General features: G+C 42.7%; 1 protein-coding gene and 1 pseudogene across 3 annotated transcripts in view; one reads left to right on the top strand and one right to left on the bottom strand.

The window, feature by feature from the left end:
* The window catches only part of Syt16 (synaptotagmin 16), a 246,924-nt gene that overhangs the window by 105,581 nt on the left and 117,348 nt on the right, over nt 1-23,995 (top strand). Inside the window, exons 2-3 of one of the 3 annotated variants that reach the window (XM_057782916.1) lie at nt 1,017-1,134; nt 16,625-16,807. In XM_057782916.1, the coding sequence (XP_057638899.1) occupies nt 1,125-1,134; nt 16,625-16,807 (193 nt within the window). In that variant the 5' untranslated portion in view covers nt 1,017-1,124. Of the gene's footprint in view, nt 1-1,016; nt 1,135-16,624; nt 16,808-23,995 lie in introns of those variants that run through there. The other 2 variants (XM_057782915.1, XM_057782914.1) reach the window with 2 other exon arrangements.
* LOC130882648 (ubiquitin-conjugating enzyme E2 variant 1-like) lies at nt 9,348-9,787 on the bottom strand (annotated as a pseudogene).

Raw genomic sequence — 23,995 nt, 5'->3', positions numbered from 1 at the left:
CCCTTCTGTCCTTCTTCTGTACCCCCATGTGCAAACTCCAGCATCATTTCCCTAGTACAGATTTGCTCCTCCCATACGTTAAGTTCCCATATCTCTGCCACAAGGAAGTAGGGGTTAGACCTTAATTTCCATTTTGTGAACAGCTGAAATGATCTTATGTTAAAAATGATATTTTAAGACATATCAACAAGCACTTTGAAAAATATCTGGAGCCTTTTTCTTTGTTAAGACTTTTGGGGCTGTACATAAAAATATTTCTCATTAATTAAACTAACCTAGTTATCAATATTAGCAGTGATTAGAAATTGGCAGAATATACTTTTTTTTTATTGTAAGAAGACAGCATATTCCACCAATTTCTTTGGCATCTTTAATATCCACTTTTCAGCTTTGGTCTTATTTTATTGCAGAGTTAACAACATAGTAATTACAGATGCAGATAATGTGGTGTTTTAAATCTAAGTTCTGCAGTGATTCTTGCTAAGTCACATAGCAAGAATCCTTTTGCAAGTCTTGTTGAATCTAGAATAAGTGTTGTGTGAATGGAGTCTTCTATGAAAATCTGTACTAAGCTTCTTGAGGTTAGACATCAAGTCCCACTCATGAATGGATGCCCAATAAATTGTTGAATTATTGAAGGAGTCACCTCAGGTTGGTTCTTCATGTTCAAGGACAGGCTGTCTTCAATGTCCACCCTTTTCAGCGGAGATATCAGTGAGATATTAGTGGTCTTATCAAAATGGGATTTGAATAGTGAAAGCAAAGCTGAGAAATACATTTCTTGTTTCATTTTTCTCCTCACAGTGGGATTCTGAAAGAGAATCTCGGCAGGAGTTTAGATGGCTGCAGTCGCATGGAAGTCATGCACTGAATATTTTTGGGTTTGAAATGATGCTTTTTAGTGCATCCTTTCCTAGCTTAGCCATGGCGGTGGAAAGGGGAAAAATGAGAGAGAAATGTTTTGAAGTCTTTCCATCCATTCTGGAAAGCTTTGGTCTGATTTGCTTGTGTTACAGGATGCTGTGGCTCTCTGCTTGCTCCCCTCAGAGGCTTCAGAAGCCGTGTGTTTAGATGCCCACAGTCCTCCTCGGTCTCTACCAAATAGAAATGAGTTTTCAAGCAGAATGCTCCCAGGTAATGCTTTTCTGTTGCTGGCTTCTGCATTTTGTTGTTCAGATGTCCTATAGAGCTGACAGCTGTGGGAATCTGTAGTGAACACTCAGAGAAGCCGGCATGGGGTTGCGGGTGGGGCCCGGGAATCTAGTTCAGTGACAGAATGCTTACCTCACATGTGCAGTCTAGGTACCACCAGTGATTGAATGAATGAATGAATGAATGAATGAATGGAGAGGCTACAAAGCCATTCTTTCAAAGACCTTACTTGTCTTTTCAAACCTCAAAGCTATTAAGGACAAGGTCCAATTCTATGGGGGCTAAGGAGGGAAACTAGAAAACTACCATTGTTTAGGGTAGAGAAAGAAATCTGGGAGGCATAGCGATTTCATGAGATACTCACAGGACCAACGCTGGCTTTCTTTGAGAGAAAAAATGTCTGCTGAGAAGACATGGACGAAGAAGAGAGGGGTTACTTGGCAGAGTAATGACCTCAGTTATCATAGGCATTAGAATGGAGACTGCCAGCTGTCAATCATGGAGGAACATTTTGACTTCCTCATTTGGTGAGGTTGGAGCCTTTGGGGAGAAGAAGAGCATTCCTTTGAAGATTCTGCAGTGTTGTGGAGGAAGATTTTGGGGAGATAGAGGAGTGTAGGGAAAGCCAGCACCATCAGAAGTGGGGAAGCAGGGCTGCAGGTCAGCTCTCTGCTGTGTTTTGAAAAGTAATAGTTTTTGTAGCCTGTGCATTTGGTCATTGGCTGCAGGCTTGGAATGACCGGTGAACCTAAAACCACAGGGTCAGAGCAGCAGAGCCATTAACTGGTGGAACCACCAAGCACGAGGGTCCTGTTGTCTGAAGGAGCCCCGAGAAGCTTATCTTTTTCTGTCTAATTCAGTGACCATTAACTACAGATCAATTAATCTAAGATAAAGGGAAACTGAACAGGCTATACATTCTCATTCATTTAAACTAACATAGATTTCAGCTCTCTGTAAACAAAGCATCAGGGATGTGAGGAGTAAAGAGGGTACCTCCTGTGGCTTCGGTACTCCAGTCTAGTGGGACTTACCCATGGTTTAAACAAACAATGAGCAAATGTACTGATCTCTGTGTAAAGATATATTCATGCGCAGAGGACAGCACCCTTAAATCTGCCTGGTGAGAACGGAGTGATGGAGACACAGGAAGTTTCAGAGGAATTTTGAAAATGAGGATGAATTAATTGAACCCTAAGCTTCGTAATACTGCATTGGTTTAATTGGAGTGAGCCAATTCACAAACTGAGCACATCTGTGGGAATTTTAAATATCCTCATCTTCAGCTGTAAAGTACCGGAATGGAACTGGACTGCGGTGGTTTCCGAGGGTGCTGCTTGAGGCTATGCTATGGCTTTTGGGTTTGTCAGTGTTTGAAAGGATCTTGGTTGACCTCTAAAGGAAAGGCATGGTTTTCTGCTACAAGTGATCAGCATCCAGTGTGCTATAAACCAGAGCTTTGTTTCTTGTGGCTCTGCAACTCAGGGCCTGCAAAGAACATGAATCAACACACTGCCTTTGCATTGTGATGACAAGATCTTGACAACTCCCTCTTGATCCTACACATGCAGTATATTATGTTTGGACTCTTCTAATGGATTTTTGTTTTGTACTTTTTGAATCCACAAAGATAAATATAGTTAGCTACCAAGATTCAATTGGGATCCATTGGGAATAATTTTTTAGATTATTTTTTTTATTTTGAGAATTTCATGCATGTGTATGACAGTTACACAATTTTCACCCTGCCTTTCCCCCTCATATGTATTACCTTGTCTTCTTTAAAAATTGTTGCATATATGTACACACACCCACACACAGCCTGCTAAGTCCACTTGTTGTTTGGGGGTGACCACTTGAGGTTGGACAACCTTTCAACTCTTCAGGGAAAATACTGATTTCCTTCTTTAAGAAGCCATTAATTGTTTATAGCTCTTCTTAGGAGCAGAGCCTTGTGAGAGTTCCCCATCCTCACTGGCATGTGTACCTTGTTGCCATTGTGCAGGCAGGACTTGTATAGGTGACATTGCTACTTTTGGGATTCTTGGGTACAGTTTCTGTCATAAATAGCAGACACTGTTTCACAGCAGATGCCCCAGTCTTTTGACTCTGATAGTTTTTTCCTACTTCCGTGATGTTCCCTAGCTTTAGGTGTATGGGGTTATGTTGTAGATGGGGTTATATGGTGGTTGGGGTGGACACCTCATGATTAGTTCCATGAATTTTGAACAACCATGGATTTCTGTGAAAGAAGCTTCTCTGGTGAGAGATAAGAACCTGTGAATGTAAGTGGAGGTTTAGAACACAGTTGGGAATTACGCTAGTTTAGGAGAGTGGCAGTAGTGGTTCTTTTCCAGGGTCTGTGACCATCACCCATGGGTAACTAACTGGCTTATAGGTTTATGGTACCAGGCATAATTCCCTTTTGTCAAGTGTGAGTTCAGTCTGATGAGATGGCTGTTGGTTGTCCCGAAGATACAAATGGCACTATTGTACCCTTGGGGCTATCTTGCCACCATGTTCATTTTTGTGGTTTCTAGACTTTGCAGCTGAGTAGGACCATTGATTTCTTTTCTCCCTTGAGAGCTTGCATAGCACTGTTGGGTGCTATGAGAACTAGTCCTCAGGGAGGAGGTTTCCAGGTCAGTTCCAATATGATTCCTCTAATTCTCGTGCCTGAAGTATGTGATGTCTTCAGAAACAGGGTCTTACCTTCAGGTTCTGGGAGGAGACTAAGGCCAATGGGAATAGCCTACATTGTTTTGGGAGAGTCTTCAAATTGCACAACCAATAAGTCGAGAGGAGCTTTCCATTGGGAATAACTTTAAGAATCACTTCACGTCAAAATATATTTAAAAATCTTCAACCTTTTTACATCTCAAGAATTGGTTAGCTCTCTAAACTGGCTTCAATCTGGCAGTGTAACTGGCGGGGGTGAGGGGAGTTTGAAGGTATCCTTTGGCTGAGTCAGGTGCTGCTATTCAAGGTGGGGAATCAAGGAACCTCTTAAATAGATCTCTCATAGCTGTGTTAGACGATCAGCACTCACATATGCCAAGTGGAGCCAGACCCGATGTATAATCTTCCCTTGATGTAGAATGATAGTCACCAGTGGGATGCCTGGTACAGATGGCTTTCCATGCTTCAGTGCACGGCCCCTCAGGATATGGATGATGTGCAGTAGAGTGACGTGGGCATGTAAGTGGGTGGAAATTTTCTAATGTGTCACAATAATAACAATACCAAATCCTCTTGCTGCTCAGCTTCCTCTAGAACTTCAGCCCACACAGCAGCCTACTTGGTTCACATTCCTATGTGATTGCTAGACAATTAGCAACTGATAATGAAAAATGCCATGGGAACCAGTGGGAAAATAATAGCTTACTCCAAGGATATAATGAAATGAAATTAGCACAGACAGTAAAACAGACAATTTATGGTGTCTTTTTTTTTCTTTTTGTAATTAAAAAGAACCAGTAAATACTTAGAGTAGAGAAATCTGAGAATTGATTAGACTCCCCCATCTGCTTTGGAAGAGGCCTTTTCTTCCCCCTCCCAGAAATCCATCTAGAGGAGCTGCCTCATTGGAAGGTACTTCTACTAAGGTACAACAGTTTGAAAAGTGCCTGTTTTATTTGAAAACCATGACAATTTTATTGCCCTGGTTACCTAAGTGGTTGTCATATGGTCTGTCATAGGCCATATGTCAATATCCCCTTGGAAAGGGATGCTAGCACTAGATACTTTTCCATGTCTAGCAATCTCATTCTCTGTAGCCTCAAACATTTAACCCTATAACATTACTTTTTGTGAGTGGGCAAAGTTTTAAAAAAAACCAAAGCATTTCATAATAATCATTAAAGTATTTAATTGCTCTAGGGTGCAAGAAAATGGCTTTATTTTTTTTCTCCAAAAGGGATTGGATTAGTTTCAAACAATTCTGTTAAAATTTCAGTCTCCCTGTGTGGGTAGTCTTCTGTGAGTTGAAAAATAAAGAAGTCATAAACAAATCAAAATTATATTCACTCCAAATGTTTCTCCAAATGCATTTGTTTTGGAGTGTTGAAGAAAGTTGAATATTATTCTAAGATATTTTATCCATCTGAAGTAGACTTCCTTCTAAATTGCTCTCATTACCAAAATCTATTTATCTGAAAATTAAATTCCTCTGATTGATCTAAAAACCATCTCAACAAATACAGAGACCTGCAGCTGGACAATGTTTAGAGAGTGAGAGACCTTGGAACACTTAGTCCTAGATGGGATGTCTCCATCAATTCCTTCCCCTCAAGACTCAGGGAACCCTGCAGGAGAGGAGGCAGAAAGATTGTAAGAGCCAGTGGGGATGGAAGACACCAAGGAAACAAGGAAAACACAGCAAAACTGATGCTCATATGAACTCACAGAGACTGAGGCAGCATGCACAGGTCTAAGCCCGATGGAGCCACAGTACTGAGAGAAGTAAATACCACTCCCTTTCCCTAACCTGGAGTGATTCCCAATAGATAAGCACTTGCAGTTAGTTTTCTTCAACAGAGTCACTGGAGAGACAACCCACTCTTAGGGATAGTACCTGGACCACACAAACCCAACTCAGTGGTATTTCTGGAGGTTTTTTGTTGTTTGTTTGTTTTTGTTTTTCTCTCAATGTTTTGTCTTGGCATTTTTAAAAACAGAATCTTACAGGTATTTTGCTTATATATTATGGCTTCCAATGTTTTTATGTTTCTGCGGGATTCCTGTGCATATGAATGTGTGTATCTGTGTTTGTATGTGTTTCTTGTGCTTTTTGTGTGACTCTTTCTCTATTTCTTGTTTGGATGTTGTGCCCAATTCTTTCTTTGTTTTTATTTTATCTTATTTATATTTTTGAGATGCCTGTTTGTTTTTCAATGAGAGACATGGAGAGAAAGAAAGGAAGAGGATTTAGGTGGGTGGGGAGGTGCCAAGGATCTGGGATGAGTTGGGGGAGGAGAAACCATGATCAAAATATATTGTATGAAAAGAAATTCTATTTTCAAAGACATAAAATAATCCCACCTACATCATACAACTGCATAAGCTCTGATGTTTTCATAATATACATTTTTAGTGGGTACATGTTCCCAATTTTATCACGAGTTTATTAAACTGAGTAATGTCAGATGGTAATGAATGTGATTGCTCCGTGCTAACTATTCAGGGTTCTTTGCAAAGGCTAAATTGTACAAGACCAATATATTGCTCAATTCAATTCAGCTACAAGAGCATGCTAGTGAGATTCTGACAGTCTAGAAATGTTGGCAGTGGCTTTAAAAACTGGCAGAATAACCTAATCCCTTGAGCTTCTTCTCTATCTTCTTTTCCTTCTGGGAAGATGAAGGATTCTGGCCGATAGAGAGCTGTCACAGTGTCTAGGGGACCTCAGACCACGGAGGAAAGTCCCAAAGCCTCAGAGCTTCTGTTTGTGGAAGACATTGCTGCCTCTCTGTCATTTTCAAGTGTTACTTCCAAACTGCTATGTTTGAGCAGTAAGGGAAAAGGGATCAAGCTTGGTTGATGAGTCTTGACTTCTAGAAGTGTGTGTGTGTGTATGTGCGTTTGTGAGTGTGTGTGTGTAAGCTAAGTGAGAATTTGTAGTTGAACATGTAAATCAGATAGGTTATACCACTTAATTGTCAGAAGAAGATGGACACATTTCAACACATATATTACTATATTAAAGATAGCTCTCCGTGCATCCCCCAAATGTATTCTCAAGTGTTTTGAGAGATGATTGGTTGCTAGTGACTCCATATGTTGCTATGTTTTATTTTGGAACATGTTAAAATCTCACTTAGGTTTCATTAAGCCATTCCTTCTCCCCTATTTTTTGAAAAGTCTATTTTTTACTTCCAAAGAATTTGTTTGAACACGTAGTTAACTTATCCTTGTTAGCTATTCCTAGGATGAAGGTTTAAGTGGGGCTGTACATTCCCTCACAGTGTGTGGATATAAGTGTGTATGAGTGCACACACGTATGAAATATTTCACAGTTCTAAGATTATCATTTATCCATGAAGGCTATTGAGTATATATCATTTAATTATGCCCCAAATTAGAACCATAATACAGTATGCTTTCAAATATCAAAGATACGCCGGGCGGTGGTGGCGCACGCCTTTAATCCCAACACTCGGGAGGCAGAGGCAGGCGGATCTCTGTGAGTTCGAGACCAGCCTGGTCTACAAGAGCTAGTTCTAGGACAGGCTCCAAAACCACAGAGAAACCCTGTCTCGAAAAACCAAAAAAAAAAAAAAAAAAAAAAAAACAAAAACAAAAACAAAAACAAAAACAAAACAAAAAAAACCAAATATCAAAGATACTGTTCTTATATTTATTTTTTTTGTAAAAGTTTTGTATAGGGAAAAGAGTAGGAATTATAGCTCTTATTTGATAAAAATTCTGTTTTAAAAAACAGAACTTTTTCAATGTTTTTATTTTTTTTTAAATTTTATTTTATGTGTATTAGTGTTTTGCTATGGGTTTCAGGTTTCCTGAAACCGGAGTTATAGACAGGTATGAGCTGCTATGTGGGTGCTGGGAACTGAACCTGAGTTCTCTGGAAGAGCAGTCAGTGTTCTTAACTACTGAACCATCTCTCCAGCCCCTTGATAGGAATTCTTAAGTGGTTTATTTAACTTTGTGCTCTCTCTCTCTCTCTCTCTCTCTCTCTCTCTCTCTCTCTCTGCAATGTATGCATACGCTTGCATGTGTATATGCAGGTATACTTATCCATGCGTCCACATGTGGAAGGCAGACATTGAATTTAGTTTTCTTTCTCTGTTTTTCCACCTCAGTTTTTGAACCCAGGCAGGTTTCTCACTGAACCTTGCTAGTAGTCTTCTTGGATCCGCCTAGGGTTAGAGTCACAGGTTTGGACAGCCACACACAACTTGTACAAGCCCTTTGGGGATCAGACTCAGGTCATCATAACAAAACATGGCATAACATGTTTGCATAACATGTATTTTATCCATTAAGCCATCTCTTCAGCTCCCCCCTTTCTTTCTTTTTGCCTTGTGAGTTGTCTTTATTTAGGTGTGCATCCACAGCTCAGCATTTAGTGCTCCTGAACAGAGTGGAAAACATGACAGTGAGCAGGGGACCAGATCCATTGATAAGAAAAGACTGTGACATAGAGCTCCTCTGGGTTTCTGCAGAAGGCCTGAAGAGTGGCACAGAAAGCAGAGTCCCCAGGGTCTGGCTCCACTTCAGGGTGACCACGCGAGCCGTGCAAACCTCTTCAGCATGTAAAAGTAAAGCTATAAGTAGAATAGGAAGCGACAGAATCGTGTGTTAGGACTGTTGGGGGGGCCTTTCTCCAGGGGTAACCACCGAGGACCCTGAGCTCTGCCAGGTCTCAGCAGCCCCTTGACTGATTGGTTCACCTAGAGACCTGAGCTCAAAGCTGCTGGTGGTGGCAGGCTGAGGAACAGGCACCCCCTTTCTGGAATGGTGGTAAGTGTGATTTGGGGCTCAGTGAGGGGGGCCTGGTCTTTCCAACCTCCTTTGATTATTTGGGCCACAGCAAGCGTCAGGTTGTGATGGGCTACTAGGGAGTTGAGGAGGAGGGAGAAAGCAGCACCCTCTGGGGGGAGATGGGATGCTCTGAATTCTTCACTGAAGGCCAATTATAGAGGGAATTGGAGGATTATAATCTAAGCTCCAACCAAGAGTATGAGTGGAGGAATGGGGACAGGATGATGGCCGAGAAGGAAAGAAATACTTAATACTTAAGAAAGAAAGCAGGGGTGAAGCCAAAGTAACCCAAATCCAGAAGTAGTTCCATGGGCTGCTACCTGAAGACTTACTATTTGCTCTAAGGGCTACTATGCAGTAGTGGCTGGAGGGAATGGTGGAGCCAACATCAGCTGATTGTGTGATGTGTCTTGTGTCTGTGTATAGTTGTGTTAATTGTGCCCACTGCACACCTTCTTGATTCAAGTAGGCACACACTGGACATTGGTTACATTCATCAGGAGACGTTACACAGCACAACTTAGGTCTTTCAAATGGGCAAGAAATTAGGATCTGTATGGTATCTCAGGATGAAGTCTGATCAAAGCTTCCTCTCCAGGACTTTGAGGTCCTAAAAGGAATATCTAGAAAATTTACTACTATGGAAAATGAAGAGTTAGGTTGGATGGGGAAAGGGGAGGCTGGAACCCTGGTGACTAATTGCTGTAATATTGTCCTTTTGGCAGCTGTGGCAGCTTCATGTTCTTTTTTCGCCATTACCACGCACTGAATTCCTGCAGATGACTCTGATGCTGTGGGAATTGTGCCTCTTTGCCAGCACCGCCATGGCTCTTGGGTCCACCATTCCAGCTGAACTACTAAAATCTCTTGCTGACATTTATTACAAACCTGACAGACAAGGTGCTTCTGGGTATTTAGGTCCACATTCAATTTTAAGACTTGCACTCATTTTTCATGAATTGTTCTTGAAGAGCCAATTAGCCATCCCTGTCTGTCTTTTAAATGTCACAGCTTCACTGTCCTCTAGACCCCAGCCAACTGTGCCCTTGTCTAATCCTTCCTGACCTTCATCCAGCTCTTCCAATAGTCAGAACGCTTAAGGGCCTTTTAGTTCAGAACCTGTGGTGGCTGCCATCTTACACGGCCATCTCTTCTTCCTTGTTTTTAATGAGATTTCTCATGCTTCTTAGAGTAGTGATGAGAGACTTACACCTGAGGAACGAAGAGTCTGATCTTTCTTCTGTTGTAGTTGTTCAGTTATTTCCGGTTTCAACCTTACTATTTTTGTTAAATGTTGTTTTCACTTTCTTTTTCCCAGTTCTTGTGAGTCTGATAGCTTTGTTTGACCATGGAAAAGAATTTATAAACATCTAGAGACTTGTCTCTATCACTCTATGCTCTACGGGTTCTTTGGGCTCTTGCTTAAAAACCAACAGATGGAGCCTTCTAGGGCCTTGCCAGAGATACAGCTAACTTTGAGGAAGTTTTCAGCATGAACTATGTGACCGAACTTCACAGCCATCTGATTTCCAATTTAGTAATTACTGGAATAATTAGATGAGTTGCTCTGCAGATGGCACTTAAGTTTCATGACATATGTGTCCTTGTCATCCATAGCAGATGATATATGGAATATTTGTTCCTCACTATGATATGATATATATGATGCAAAATGCCTTTAAGGTTTTTCTTTCTAAGCTTCTAATTTTGTGTAGGCCCAAACGAAACATCAAACCTGCTTTGGCTTGCATTGTCAGAACTCTTGGCTTACTATGTTCGCTGGTGCATGTCAGCTGTAGCACTGTGCTGATGGGAGCTCTGATGACTCTTACAGTATTTAAACTCTATTTATAATTTTAAATGTTGAATAATAAAATTGCAGAATGTTCAAACATGAGGATTATCATTTATAACAAATCTTAGAAAACTAGAATTATTCTTTTCCCCATACATTTCCTTCCAGTCTTTCTAAAAATGTTATTTTTGGAACGTAAAGCTTATTTTTTTAAATTAAAATTCATATACTATAAAATTTGTACTTCAAAAAATTAAGATTAAAATTTTGGGAGGAATTTCCTCTATGTGTACTGTATTCACATCTTTTTAAAAAATAGAGGTAGAAAAGCAATTTATTCCACTATAGCATGTACACAGTTAGTCAAGGAGAATAGCAGTCCCAATGGTAAGAGAGGCCAGTCATGATGGAGATGGCATCAAACTATAATGGTCAAGGACCAACTCCTAAAAAAAGCAACTTTTATCAGGGATTAATTTAATTTTAGAAACAAATATAAACTAGAAATTCATTCTTTCACAGTTTGACAGTTCATCTATGGTACAACTGTCAGGTTAGAAACATCTTTTTGACTTGGTGGTTCCAAACTAAACACACACACACACACACACACACACACAAAACATTTCACAGAAAGGAAAAGAAAAATGGAAACAGCTCAAAAATATCAATAATGAGCACAAATATATGGCGAAAGAGGAATGTGTAGACTTCTCTGACCTCTGTATTAAAGATAGATTCTTTTCTCATACAATATATCCTGATTACTCCTCTCAGTTTCTCCCACATCCGCTCTTGGATCCGTTTCATTTTGTCTCTTATCAGAAAAGAAAAGGCTTCTAAGAGATAAGAATAAAACATAACAAAATAAAATACAATAAGATAAAACAAGAACCACCACTCTGAAGTTGGACAAGGCAAACCAACTGAAGGAAAAGAGCACAAGAGAAGGCCTTAGAAGGATCAGAGACCCAGTCATTCCCACAATCAGGAGTCCCAGTGGCTTGGCTTGGAGGTATTGTTTGAATGAGTATCCCAAATCGTAAGTTTCTGATCATGAGTACCTAACCTGAGCAGAGAGAGACCCATGGGACAGATGCCAGGAAATGTCCTCTACTCCTGCTGCATGTCCTGTGAAGATGGGCTCACACCCACAGCCTTACCTTCTTTAACTACGCTGAAAAGGAGTGATGGCCATGCAAGATGGTGGCTACCACAGGCTCTGGAGTAAAAGTCCCTCAAAATTTCTGATTGTTGGAAGAGCTAGAAGAAGCCCAGAAAAGACTAGGCAAGAACAGAATTAGTTGGGGTCCAGAGGACATTGAAGATGTGTCACTTAAAAGAGAGAGAAGAATGGCCATTCACTCTTCAAGAACAATTTATGAAAAATGAATATTGTATTAGTCAGGGTTCTCTAGAGTCACAGAACTTAGGAAATGAATCTCCCTCTCTTTCTTTGAGATAGAGTAAATATAGATAAAGGGAATTTATTAGAATAACTTATAGGCCGCAGCCCAACTAATCCAACAATGGCCAGCTGTGACTGGAAAGCCCAAGAATGTAGTAGTTGGTCAGTCCCACCAGCTGGGTGTCTCAGCTGGTCTTCTGCATGTGCTGGAGTCCTGAAGAAGTAGGTTCCAATGCCAGTGAAGGAATGGATGTGCTGGCAAGGTGAGGACAAGAAGGCTTATATAGGCTTCCAGAAGAAGGTGTGGCCCAGATGAAAGTTATGCCTTCCCACCTCAAGATATGGGATTAAGGGCATGTGCCATTCCTCTTCAAAATCCAGATCAAAAGCCTGTGTCAGCCAGCCTCAAGATAAGGATCAAAGGCATGTTTTCTTCTTCCTGTCTGAAGATCTACATCCCAGGTGTGCCCTCTGTTTCTGGATGGTACTTCATGCTAGATACCGTCAAGTTGACAACCAAGATTAGCTGTCACACCTACCTCTTGTCAACTTGACACACAATCATATCTCCTTATGTCATGATTAATTTCCAAATGAAAACAATAACTCGGTCATAATAATGCCTAAACATAACCGTCCCACATACAATTGTAAATGCATTGTGTATTTAACCAGGTTATAATTATGCCTAACACTATCCCTCATACAAGCACAAACACATTACACATTTAGAATAGGCGGTAATGTCCATTGGGGGACAATTTTTTAACTTTCAGTATCTCAAACTTAATTATGATAGACATTGATATTCTCTAAATTGATGTTAGAAAAATTGAAAGAAAATACAAATATCTTTACAAATTCAACCTTCACAAAATATGACAGGAACACCCATGGAAATCATAATCTTTATTTCTGCAACTGGTCACATGACCTTAGATGGGATTTATAGCTACCTCCTTCTACCACCCTTTCTGTACTTTTGTCACCCTCTGTAATCACCTCAGCAGGTCTTGGCTCTTTTCCTGGGGGAATGACCCATATCCTGACATGTCTGTGCCCTTTCTCACCCTGCTCGATTATGCTGTTTTAATTTCCCATTAACTTTAATCATGGGACATGATAGCACCAGGATATGCCCTAAAGGATCTCCTGCATTCCAGATGTAATCCTTCTTACCTCCATGGTAGAGAGGCAGTCCAATTTCCATGGTGATCTGGATCTAGCACCCCTCCTAAAACTGTTATTCCTTTCTTAGCCTGTTGATTTAAGGGCATTAGAAGTCCAAAGTGACCGGGGGAAATCTGAGCTTCCAGTTCAATGGAATGTTCATTGTGGATCCTGGCAGGAGCACTCTCTACCCTGGAACCAAAAATTTTAGGCCAGCAGAATTTAGGGTTGTGCAAACAGGAAGCAAAAAACTTTCTTAATGGATCATTTGGGAGGGATGATAGTGAATGGAACTTTCCCTTTTCCAATCCTTGATTCCTAGACCCATGGATCCTGACTACGAGGGAATAGTACTATATATTGGACATTGATTCAAAGTGTATATTGCCTTCTGGAGAATCCTGCCACAGCCCTCCACGCTGCTGTCACCCAATTGGCACTGTAATTGTGACCTCAAAAGGCCATTCCATCTTTCAGTCAGGCCACCTGCTCCAGGACAGTGGGGAACATGGTGAGACCAGTGGATTCCATGATCATGGTTCTGTCACACTTCTTTTGCTGAGAAGTGAGTTTCTTTGTCAGAAGCAATACTGTGTGGAATACCATGTCGGTGGATAAAGCACACTGTTTAAGTCCATGGACGGTGGTTTTGACAGAAGTATTACATGCAGGAAAGGTAAATCCATAACTGGATCAAGTATCCACTCCAGTAAGGAAAAAGAGTTGTCTTTTCCATGGAGTATGTTGCTCAATGTACTCAGCCTGTCATCAGCTAGTCACCCTGGAGGATGGTGTCCTAGCTGGGGCTCAGTGTTGGTCTCGACTATTGGCAGATCTTATGCTTAGCACAGCTAAGATCAACCATGGTGAGTGCAAGTCAGTGATACTGAACCCATGCATAACCCCCATCTTTGCCACCTGGCCATTTTGTTCATTGGGCAATGACAGGAATGGCTGGGGAGCGAAGCTGACTGGCTATAGAATGGGTCATGCTATCTACTTGATTACTGAACCCCTCCTCTGCCAAAGTCACCTGATGATGAGCATTTACACGGGACACAAGCATCTTCACATCCTTTGCCCATTTGCAAGACCTATCCACATCTTCCCCAGATGCTTTTCTCATCAATTTTCCAATTATATTCTTTCCGAGTCCCTGACCATTCAGTCAGTTCATTGGCTACAGCCCATGAATCAGTGAACAACTACACATCTGGCCATCTCTCCTTACAAGCAAACTATATGACCACGTGTGCTGCCTGGAATTCTGCCCACTGTGAAGATTTCCCTTTGCCAGTATCTTTCAGGGTTTTCCTTGAAAGGGGTTGTAATGCTGCAGCTGTCCACTGCTGGGTGGTACCCTGCATAACGTGTAGAACCATCAGTAAAGCCAGCCCTAGTCTGCTCTTCTCAGTCAATAGATCACAGGGCACACCCCATGAGACTTTAGGTGCATGCTTGGCAGCAGACAGCATTGTAGCAGGAGTGGAAACCAGAGGCACTTGGGCAACTTCTTCATTGCTTGGGTCTTCAAGACCCGCTCAAGCCTGATCACATATATACCACTTCCATAGGATAATAGCCAGCTGCTATGCTTGTCTTTATGACTGGGTGAGTCCAGGAACAGCCAGCTCATGATAGGCAATTCAGGTCGCACGGCAACTTGACTGGCCCATTGTCAAATGTTTGTTTTTACTTAGGCCCAATAGCAGGTCAGAAGCTGTCCTTCAAAATGGAGAATAGTTGTCTGCAGATGATGGTAGAGACTTGCTCCTAAATCCCAATGATCTCTTCTGTGATTCACCTATGGACCTAAATTCCCAGAAGCACCTCGTCTGGCACGTTTGTAATAAAAGTCAGTATGAGTGATGTGAACAGTTCAAATGGAGTGGTGGACCCAAGAGCCCTGGCAGTGCCGGCAAAGAGGCACAATTCCCACAGCATCAGAGCCATCCTGCAGGAACTTTCATGTGTGGTGATGGCAAATAAAACAAACAAACAAACAAAAAAAAAAGGGGACAGGAAGAAAAAAGAAGGGGTACATATAGAGAGCAAGTATCCTCAAAATACATTTTATCTAGTAAAGGAGCTTGCTGTCTCCCGGATGATCCCAGGACACATATGGTGGGAGGAGAGAAGTGATTCACATAGTTGTCCTTTGACTTCCCCCTTCACCCCTCCCTCGGCAAATATGCCTCTAATTGCGCGTCTGCAACACACACTAAGTAAAGATGTTAATAAATGTAAATTTAAAAAATCCCTCCTTAAACATAAAATGCAAAATTGAACAGAAAAACAACCTCAAAGTTTACCAGGAAAGCGAGCGACTCTGACTCGCACTTTTGTCTGGGGAATGCGAGTAGGAACACAAGAACCCTCACTGAACCGCGGGCTGCGGCAGCAGTTTACCGAAGATAGCAATGGTTCAACTTAGGAGGACAACCTTGTCAGTACCTGTTCTGTAAAACAGACGCGCCATCGTTCGGAGAAATCTGGAGTGATCAGTGTTGGGCGGTCCCATAAGGCAGGTGTGGCGCTGGAGTTGACTTCCGTCCCTGCCGATGCCCGAGACACTTCTAGTCCGGATGGACGATCAGAACTACGGTCTTTTAGGATTTGGGCAGAGTGCTGCTTGATACCGATGGGCTACAGCTGGTGCAAGACACCTGGTAACTGCGGTCGGACCAGAAATGGCCGTACCATCGGTTGCGAGGCGCTGAGGGCATCGCTAAAGATGTACAGTGGACCGCCTTTGGTAGTGGGGTTCTCTCACTGCAGCGAGAAATTTTTAGCGTGGATAAGAAATGTGTATCTGTAAAGGGTTGTCTTTTAAAGCGCAGGCGTCAGTTGGAGGTCAGAAGAAGGCTTTGTATCCAACTACAGATGGTTGTGAATCGATCCCCTCCCCCTACTCTCCTCCTCCTGTTTACCCCGGAGATCTCCTCTATTTCTGCTTCCCAGAGAAATCTTTATGTCCCTCTTAGGGTCTTCTCTGGGGCTGTGAACTGTACCCTGGCTATCCTTTGCTTTACATGTAATACCAACTTATAGGAGAGTAGGTTTTAACACCAGAGAAGGAATGCTCCAGGAACAAGATAGAGGAACCTTCTAAAGAGAATGAGGGCAAATAGGCAAAAGGCAAAAACTTCCTTCTTCCATGTCCTTTTGTGTGGGCTGCCACCAGAACCTGAGGCCCCGATTTAGGGTGGGTCTTCTCATCTCTTGTGACCCAATCAAGAAAATTCCTCAAAGGTGGGCCCGGCTGCTGGGTTTTACTGCCTGAATGGTACTTCCATCATGGAGTCAGTTGTGCTAAGGTCTGGGGGCCCTGTTACGAAAAGTGGTGTTTCATATTGAAGAAACCCCACATGCAAAGACATGGTGTCTGTCCTGTGAGAAATCTGCCTAGTGAGGTGAACCCAGTCACAGCCCCTCCCTTTCCCTTTAGCACCTTTTGGGGATGTTACCAAGAGACAGGCTGCAGAGTGTTTGACATCCTGACGAACTTAAGTACCGAGTCTGTTCAGTTGTGAGGAGCAGAAGCTGGGTTGTTGTAATAGTGGTGACATTTTCTTCTCTCCACTGTGTTTTCTTGCCAGTCACTCCTGAAGCCCTCGGCTTCCTGTCTGCGGTAGGGGTCTTTGTTGTCCTACTGGCTGTCCTCGTGCTCTTCATCAACAAGAAGCTGTGCTTTGAGACCACAAGAGGCCACCCACACCTGGAACAGAGAGGCAAGAGAAAGCAGTCTTTGAGAGACAAGACTGGGGGCCACCCAGGACTGGGTAAGCACCATGTTTTATGTTCTCCTGAGCTCCTGGGCCTGGCAACCTGACGCTGCCATTTGAAGAGCTAAAAAAGCGGCTCTCTTTCCAAGGTGGCCCCATAAGAATTCACAGCTGAACTGGCCTGCCATAGCTGTGGTGGATATGATAAACGACACCACCAAAGGACGCCAGCTCCTCCCGGTGTCCTTAGAGCTGATGGGGAGGACCTCATTTCGCTCTGCTCTTTAGATCCTTAGCTTGAAGAACCCCCACCCCCACCACAGTAATCCTGAAGGAATAAAAGGGTATGTTGATGGGCAGAAATTTGAAAGTGTTTTGCCTTCATGATGGAACAATCCTGACTTGTTGCTGCATTAGCTGTTTTTTTGAGATATTCAGTGTCCAAGGGCATTCCCATCTTGGAACACAGTAGTCCCCTTTCCAGAGAGAAAGTTTCCATAACTAACTCTATTTGATGAGGGGGAGTCACCCGAAGAAATAACTTCGTTCTCTTGAAGGACATAGTTTTTCAGTTGCTTAAGTATAAATAGAATTTAGACTTGGAGGACACCATCACAGGGTCCGGGTTGCCACCCAGGGAGATTAGACATGGAAACACTCTGGCTCTTGGTAGCCAGATTCTCACCCTCCTCTCACATGCCCCTCAGGTTATGTGTTGGAACTGGTCAAGGAGCAGTTTGGGGTAGGTCTAAGGCTGTGAGAACATACCCTCCAGTTCCAGGGGAGCTGTGGACCAAACAGAACATTTGGCTCATTGATAGGGCAGCTTCTGTAGCCACAGTTCCTTCAGCTTTATTGGTAGTAGGGACATACTTTAGACGTTTAAGCAGGCAAATTATCTATTGTGTCATGACAGACCACTCAAAACTTAATAGCATACATATTATCTAACCTTTTTTGTAGTTTTGGAAACATAGGAGTGGCTTAGTTGGGTGTTACAGATCAGGGTCTCTTAAGAGGCTGCAGGTAAGTAAATCAGTGGGCAAAAACACTTGCAGAGCAGCTGGAGGCTCAGCTGCAGTTGTGTGAATGCCTCCAGGGCTCCTCAAATTTTCACAGCATAGCAACTGGTTTCTGAGCTCAAGACCCACAGGGAGTAAGGAGGAGCCACAGTTCCCTTTTACAACCGCATCTACAAAGTCACACATTGTCTCTTCTGTCCCTTTCTGTTTTTCGCTGACTCTAGTCTATGCCCAGGGGACTGGGAATGAGGCTTCACTCTTGGAGGGACAGAGCATCAAAAAGGGTGAGAGCATGTTTTAGAGTCACTGTGGAGTCCATCACAAGCAAGGGCGTAACAGCTGGCAGATGATCCATGCTGCTGCTGGTGTCTTGCCCTTTTTAACTCCACTCGAAGCATCTGACTCATCTTTAGAACATAGAACAGATTAGTTTATGGAGTTTGTTGTATACAATCGGGGACTTGTGGATCCTTTAGCCACTACTATCCCAGCTGGGTGTAGGTTAAGGGAGAAAAGCAGGTATTGCTCTGCCATAGTCTGATAGAAGTGGACTTCAGAATGATTCTTCTCCCTTGGCTCTGACTGCCACTCTGATGTGAGTTTGGTGGATGAGGGAACCATTCTGACCTCCCGTCTCTCTTATCTGCATGTTGGGATTATTGGATCCCAGCAAGGTTGTCTTAGAATAAATGATTTATTTTGTAAAGGTTCTGGTATAGCATCTACCATGAAGGTCCTTGTGGAACTTTAACTATAGTTGTTGAGCAAACAAGGAAGCCTTCTGACGCCCATGCCATATGCCAATACATTACATTCTTTACTTAAGCTGGGAGGTTGAGGCTGGCGAGGTGTTTGCCTTTGCAAACAATAACAGCTAGGACTAAGGTTGGAGCTGTTTGAAACACACCCTTTTCCTCTTGTTTTACTTGCTTAATTTGAGTGTTTTAGGGACAATTCTAAATTATACCTGCAGCCGGGCGTTGGTGGCGCACGCCTTTAATCCCAGCACTCGGGAGGCAGAGGCAGGTGGATCTCTGTGAGTTCGAGGCCAGCCTGGTCTACAAAGGGAATTCCAGGAAAGCATCAAGATTTTAAGACCACATTGGAACGCTAATGAGAAGGCACACAGTAGTGAAGAGTTCTAGCCTCAGACTCAGGGCAGAATCACCAGGAGTAGCTTTGGAAAGAGCCGAATCAGGAGCTTCTTCAGATGACCCTGAGAAGCCAACACCTTCCTTTGACATCGCTTCTCTGAAAGGGTTCATTGTCATGGATCAGAAGCCATAGAAAACACTTTTCTTCAAGTTTTTACCTAACCTTTGATATTTTCTTTAATTGTCATCTCGAATGCACTAATCTCTCCATGGAGTCAGGATGTTTCTTACATATTTTGACAAGCATTAAGGAAGGCAGCCCTGTGTGGTGGAGAAAAGCCCGGGGCAGACCCTTGGAACTTGCTTTGCTGCTAATTGGTCACACAGTATTTTGGGAAACCCACTTCACCTCTCTGGGCCTTAAGTCCTCATTTGCAAATTGATAAGTCTGGACTAGTTTCTCGTAGCTCTCTTTCTGTGATCCTATTTGGCTCATAGGGTTGCCATAGCAACTTCTGGGGCTCTGTGAATGGAAGAGACCTAATAAGAAAGATTAAACATCATCTAGGCCATGCTACTCATAGATGGTACTGTATGAAACCGAAAAATTTAAAGACTAAAAAGATGGCTTTAGCACCCACAACTATTTAACCATTCTAATCCATGCAAGGGGTTGAAACATTAGAGAAGTCTCTTAACTCATCTGGTGCTGTCAGAGATGAAGGAGCAGTGGTTTGTTTTCTGCATCTGCTGTGCAAAACAATTTGCCCGACAAACACTGCATCTTCCTCTAGGCTATGTGTTTTTCCATAGTCAGAGGTCTACTCGTATCACAGTGCCTGGGATTAGAAAGGAGAAGACGCGGTGAGACAGTATCTTCCTAGTAACACAGGCAGGAGCAGTGACAGCTGGCAGCTGACATTTATTTAGCACTTGCTATTGCTGTGGCCAGACCCAGTATTCCACACGTCTTATTTGCTTGCTTTATTTAAGGTGCTGTGTGAATCCCTGGGAGTGATTATTTTGGGGAACTATCACTTGGAACAAAGAAGGCATTCTTCAACTTGGAGATGAGAAATTGATTGAAAATATAATCCTACAATGAGAGGAGAGAGGGAGAGAGAGAGAGAGAGAGAGAGAGAGAGAGAGAGAGAGAGAGAGAGAGAGAGAGAGAGAGAAAGAGAGAGAGAATATAAATCAAATAAATGGATATTATTTTGTTTCTTCTGAAGCATTGTCTTTTGAGACAGGGTTTCATGTAGCCCATACTGACTTTAGACCTGTGGTATAACTGAGAATTATCTTTAATTTTTTATTATTAATCATTTTTTGTGTGTTCTTATGAATACCCCAGAATTTTGTTGCATGTGCCCATGATTACCAACAGATCAGAGAGCAACTTGTAGGATGGTTCTAGCCTTTTGACGTGTGAGTTTTGTGGCTCCAACTTGGATCATCAGCCTTGTCAACAAGCACCTTTCTCTGATGTGAGTCATCCCGCTGGGCTCCCAAGAATGACCTTACACTTCTGATCCTCACTCAACCGATCTACAGTCCCAGCCCCATCGCCTTGCAGTTCCTTAAGGGCTCTGCACTTTCCTTGTTGGTTGTGCTGTCCCTGCAGTCTGACTGATCACCAAGAGGCATGTGGGTACTTCCCAGGCACAGCTGTTAGGACAGAGGTTGATTACTCTCCTTTGCAGTAGCTAGCAGGAGCAATGCATTTTGGTAAATCAGCTTTGATCTACACTGCAGTGTTGTCTGCTTTCAATGATCACTGGCAGTGAGGGTAGAACCCTCAAGACCAGATTCTTTATCCAGAATGAAACGGATTCAATCACATTGAGCGAACAAGTTGAGAGTTTAGTTTCTCAATGCACAACGTGGAAAGGGGCCTCCAGAGAAAGAAGGATACTGGGTGGGGTGGGGTGGGTTCCCCTACATAAGAATGAAAGGAGAAAGTTTTTATATTTAAGCAAGCAGACACATAGCTGGTACTCAGTGGACAGGCTATGGCAGCTGGTACTCTGAAATGAAGTTGTTGAAAGGTTTTCTCTCAGCCTAGTGGTGGTGGCACACACCTTTAATCCCAGCAGTCGGGAGGCAGGCAGATATCTGTGAGTTCGAGACCAGCCTGGTCTACAAAAGCTAGTTCCAGGACAAGCTCCAAAGCTACATAGAAACCTTGTCTCGAAAAAACAAAACAACTCTTTGCAGTTTCTAAAAGACTCTGAATAGTCCCTTCTGAGCCCACTTCCACCTCCTCAACCTCATCTGCAACTTTGTGATTATTTACTGGTCTAGTAGAGCACCCCTATGTACCTCTGCAATGCACATCTATGCATTTAGGTTGTAATATGTTCAAGTAGATATTTCCCATGATGTAGCTTGATAAATAAATCTATTTATCATTGATTTTTACCAGCAAAGAAGCTGTGACTTACTAAGATAAATGTTTCTCCTAGGCCAGTACTCAACCTTCCTAATGTTGTGACCCTTTAATATAGTTTGTTCCTCATGTTGTGGTGATCCCCAACCATAAAATTATTTCATTGCTGCTTCATAACTGTAATTTTGCTACTGTTATGAATCGTAGTGCAGATATCTGATATTCAACCCCCAGGTTCAGAACTGTTACCCTAGGTTATTCTTAATTTCTGTTTTTTCTACTTTGTCACCTACCTAATTCAACCCCCTCCATCATGCTTTTCCATGAAGATGGGTGTGATAGAAATTGGACAGGTGAGTTTGGGGGTGCATTCCTTTTATGCAGCTGCTATCGCAGATTGCTACACACTCGTTGTCTTAGTGGAAGTTCTTTCTGGTGTAATGCAATTCTGGATCTGATCCTGACTTGAAGTTAGGATGCTCACAAGGCCACACTCCTCCTAGGGGTTTCAGGGAAATCTGCTCCTTGCCCCTCTCCTTGTCTGGTGGCTGCCATTGATCTTAGCATCCATTTGCTTGTACTTGAATCACTCTGGTCTCTGCTTCCAACTTCATATCACCTCTTTCTCCTGTATTTCTGTCTCTAGTTTGTCACTTGTCCTTGTATTTAGTCCTCACTATGGTAATCCAGGAAGCTTGTCTCATCTCAGATCGTTACTTATACCATCAGATAGCCACACCATTTTATTTCAGATAAAGCAACAATGCTCAGGTTCCAGGGCTATGGATGTGGCCATACCTTTTGGAGGACTACCATTCAGGCTATAGGAAGAGGATGACATCACCTGGGAATGTTTGTCAAGCTCTGAAGTTAGAGTTGATTAAGTATGGGACACATGATTCTCTTTTTACAGTCCTCTGGTAACTACTCCTCACACTTCCCAAGCAGTTAGGAATGTTTGACAAAGACATAGGACCATAGCCTGTTAAGTGTTTATGATTTGGGTGATGATGAGGTATCAGAGACGACAACTCCGGGTCAAATTGAGCTTTGCTGGAATTCAATCCTCAGCAGCTTTTTACAAAAGTTATTACCCAATGGCTACAGCAAATTGATTACGAATAGGAAGTGACACCAGCAGGGAAATGTGTATCTTTAAAAAGGATTCCAGGGACTTAGAGGTGAGGGCGAGGTGGGGTACCCTGACGAAAGGAGTGAAGATGAACACCCTCCCTGTGTCTGCTTCCACCCACCAGTGTTTGGGGGCGGGGCTTTCAGCCTTACTGTTTCTGTTCAACCTTGGACAGCGAGGGAGGTATGTTCTTCACATGTTTGCTTACCTCCGTACCATGACTCCTTGCACAAAAACTGGGTTCATGGATTTAAATAATGAGTATTTGTAAGTATTCAAGACTATGATATTATAGATATTTTAGTTAAGGTTTCTGCTGTGAAGAGACATCATGACTAGACAACTCTTATGAATATAAACATTTCATTGGGGGTAGCTTACAGTTGAGAGTTTTACTTCATTATTCTCATGGTGGGAAGCATGACAGCCTGCAGGCACACATGGTGCTGGAGAAGGAACTAAGAGTTCTACATCCTGACTGGCAAGAAGCAGGAAGATAATGCCCTGCTGAACCTGATTTGAGCATCTGAGACCTCAAAGCCCACCTCCAGTGGCACACTTCCTCTAACAATGTTAAACCTATTCCAACAAGGCCACACCTCCCAGTAGTGCCAATACCTATGAGTCTATGAGGCCATTCAAACCACCACATTCCATTTGCTGGCCCCCATAGACTTATAGCTATATCATAATACAAAATGCATTTAGTCCAACTTCAAAAGTCCCCTTAGTCAATAATGGTTTCAAACTTGTTTAAAAGTTCAAAGTTCAAAGTTTCTTCAGAGACTTATGCAATCTCTTAACTGTAATCCCTTGTAAAATCTAAATGAAAATTTAGATCACACACTTCCAATATACAATGGCACAGGATATACAGTACTATTCCAAAATTCAGAGAAAGGGAGCATAGTGAGGAAATACTGGGCCAAAGCAAGACCAAAAACCAGCCAGGTAAACTCCAAACTCTGTATCTCCATATTGGGTGTCAAAACATTCTTCAGATCTCCAACTTCTTTCAGTTTTGCTGACTGCAACACACTTCTCTCTCTTGGGCTGGTTCCACTCCCTGTTAGCAGCTCTTTTCAGCAGGTGTCCCAGGTCCCTGGCACCTTCAACATTTTGAGGTCTCCAGGACAATCCAGGCTTCACTGTCACAGCTTCACAGAATGGCCTCTCTAGGCCTCCATTCAGGGACACTCCTGACACATGCCTGCTTAGCAGCTCTCCTTAGTCATGGAGGCAAATTTCACAACCCCTTTCTTTAAGTCAGAACCGCATGGCTAAAGCTGCCAAGTTCTGCTGCTTGCTGGGGCTGGAGCATGATCCTCTCATTCAGTTACATCTTCACCAGCTTTCTGTGTTTGATGGTTTCCTTAACTGCCTGAGCTTGGCTGTCCTGAAACTTGATCTGTAGACCAGGCTGGCCCCAAACTCAGAGATCTGCCTGCCTCTGCATTCAGAGTGCTAGGATTAAAGGTGTATACTACCACACCTAGCTCTAAGTTTGTCTTTAATTCCTTTTCACAAGTTGGAGTCTTAGCTGGATGGGATCTTGCCCTGAGGTCCCCACTCCCTTTATTCCATTTAACATCAGAATTCTCTTTAATC

Source organism: Chionomys nivalis, chromosome 10, assembly GCF_950005125.1.
Source record: "Chionomys nivalis chromosome 10, mChiNiv1.1, whole genome shotgun sequence".
NCBI lineage: Eukaryota > Metazoa > Chordata > Mammalia > Rodentia > Cricetidae > Chionomys > Chionomys nivalis.
The sequence above is the reverse complement of the archived record's forward strand: the minus strand, read 5'-3'. Positions and strand labels throughout refer to the sequence as shown.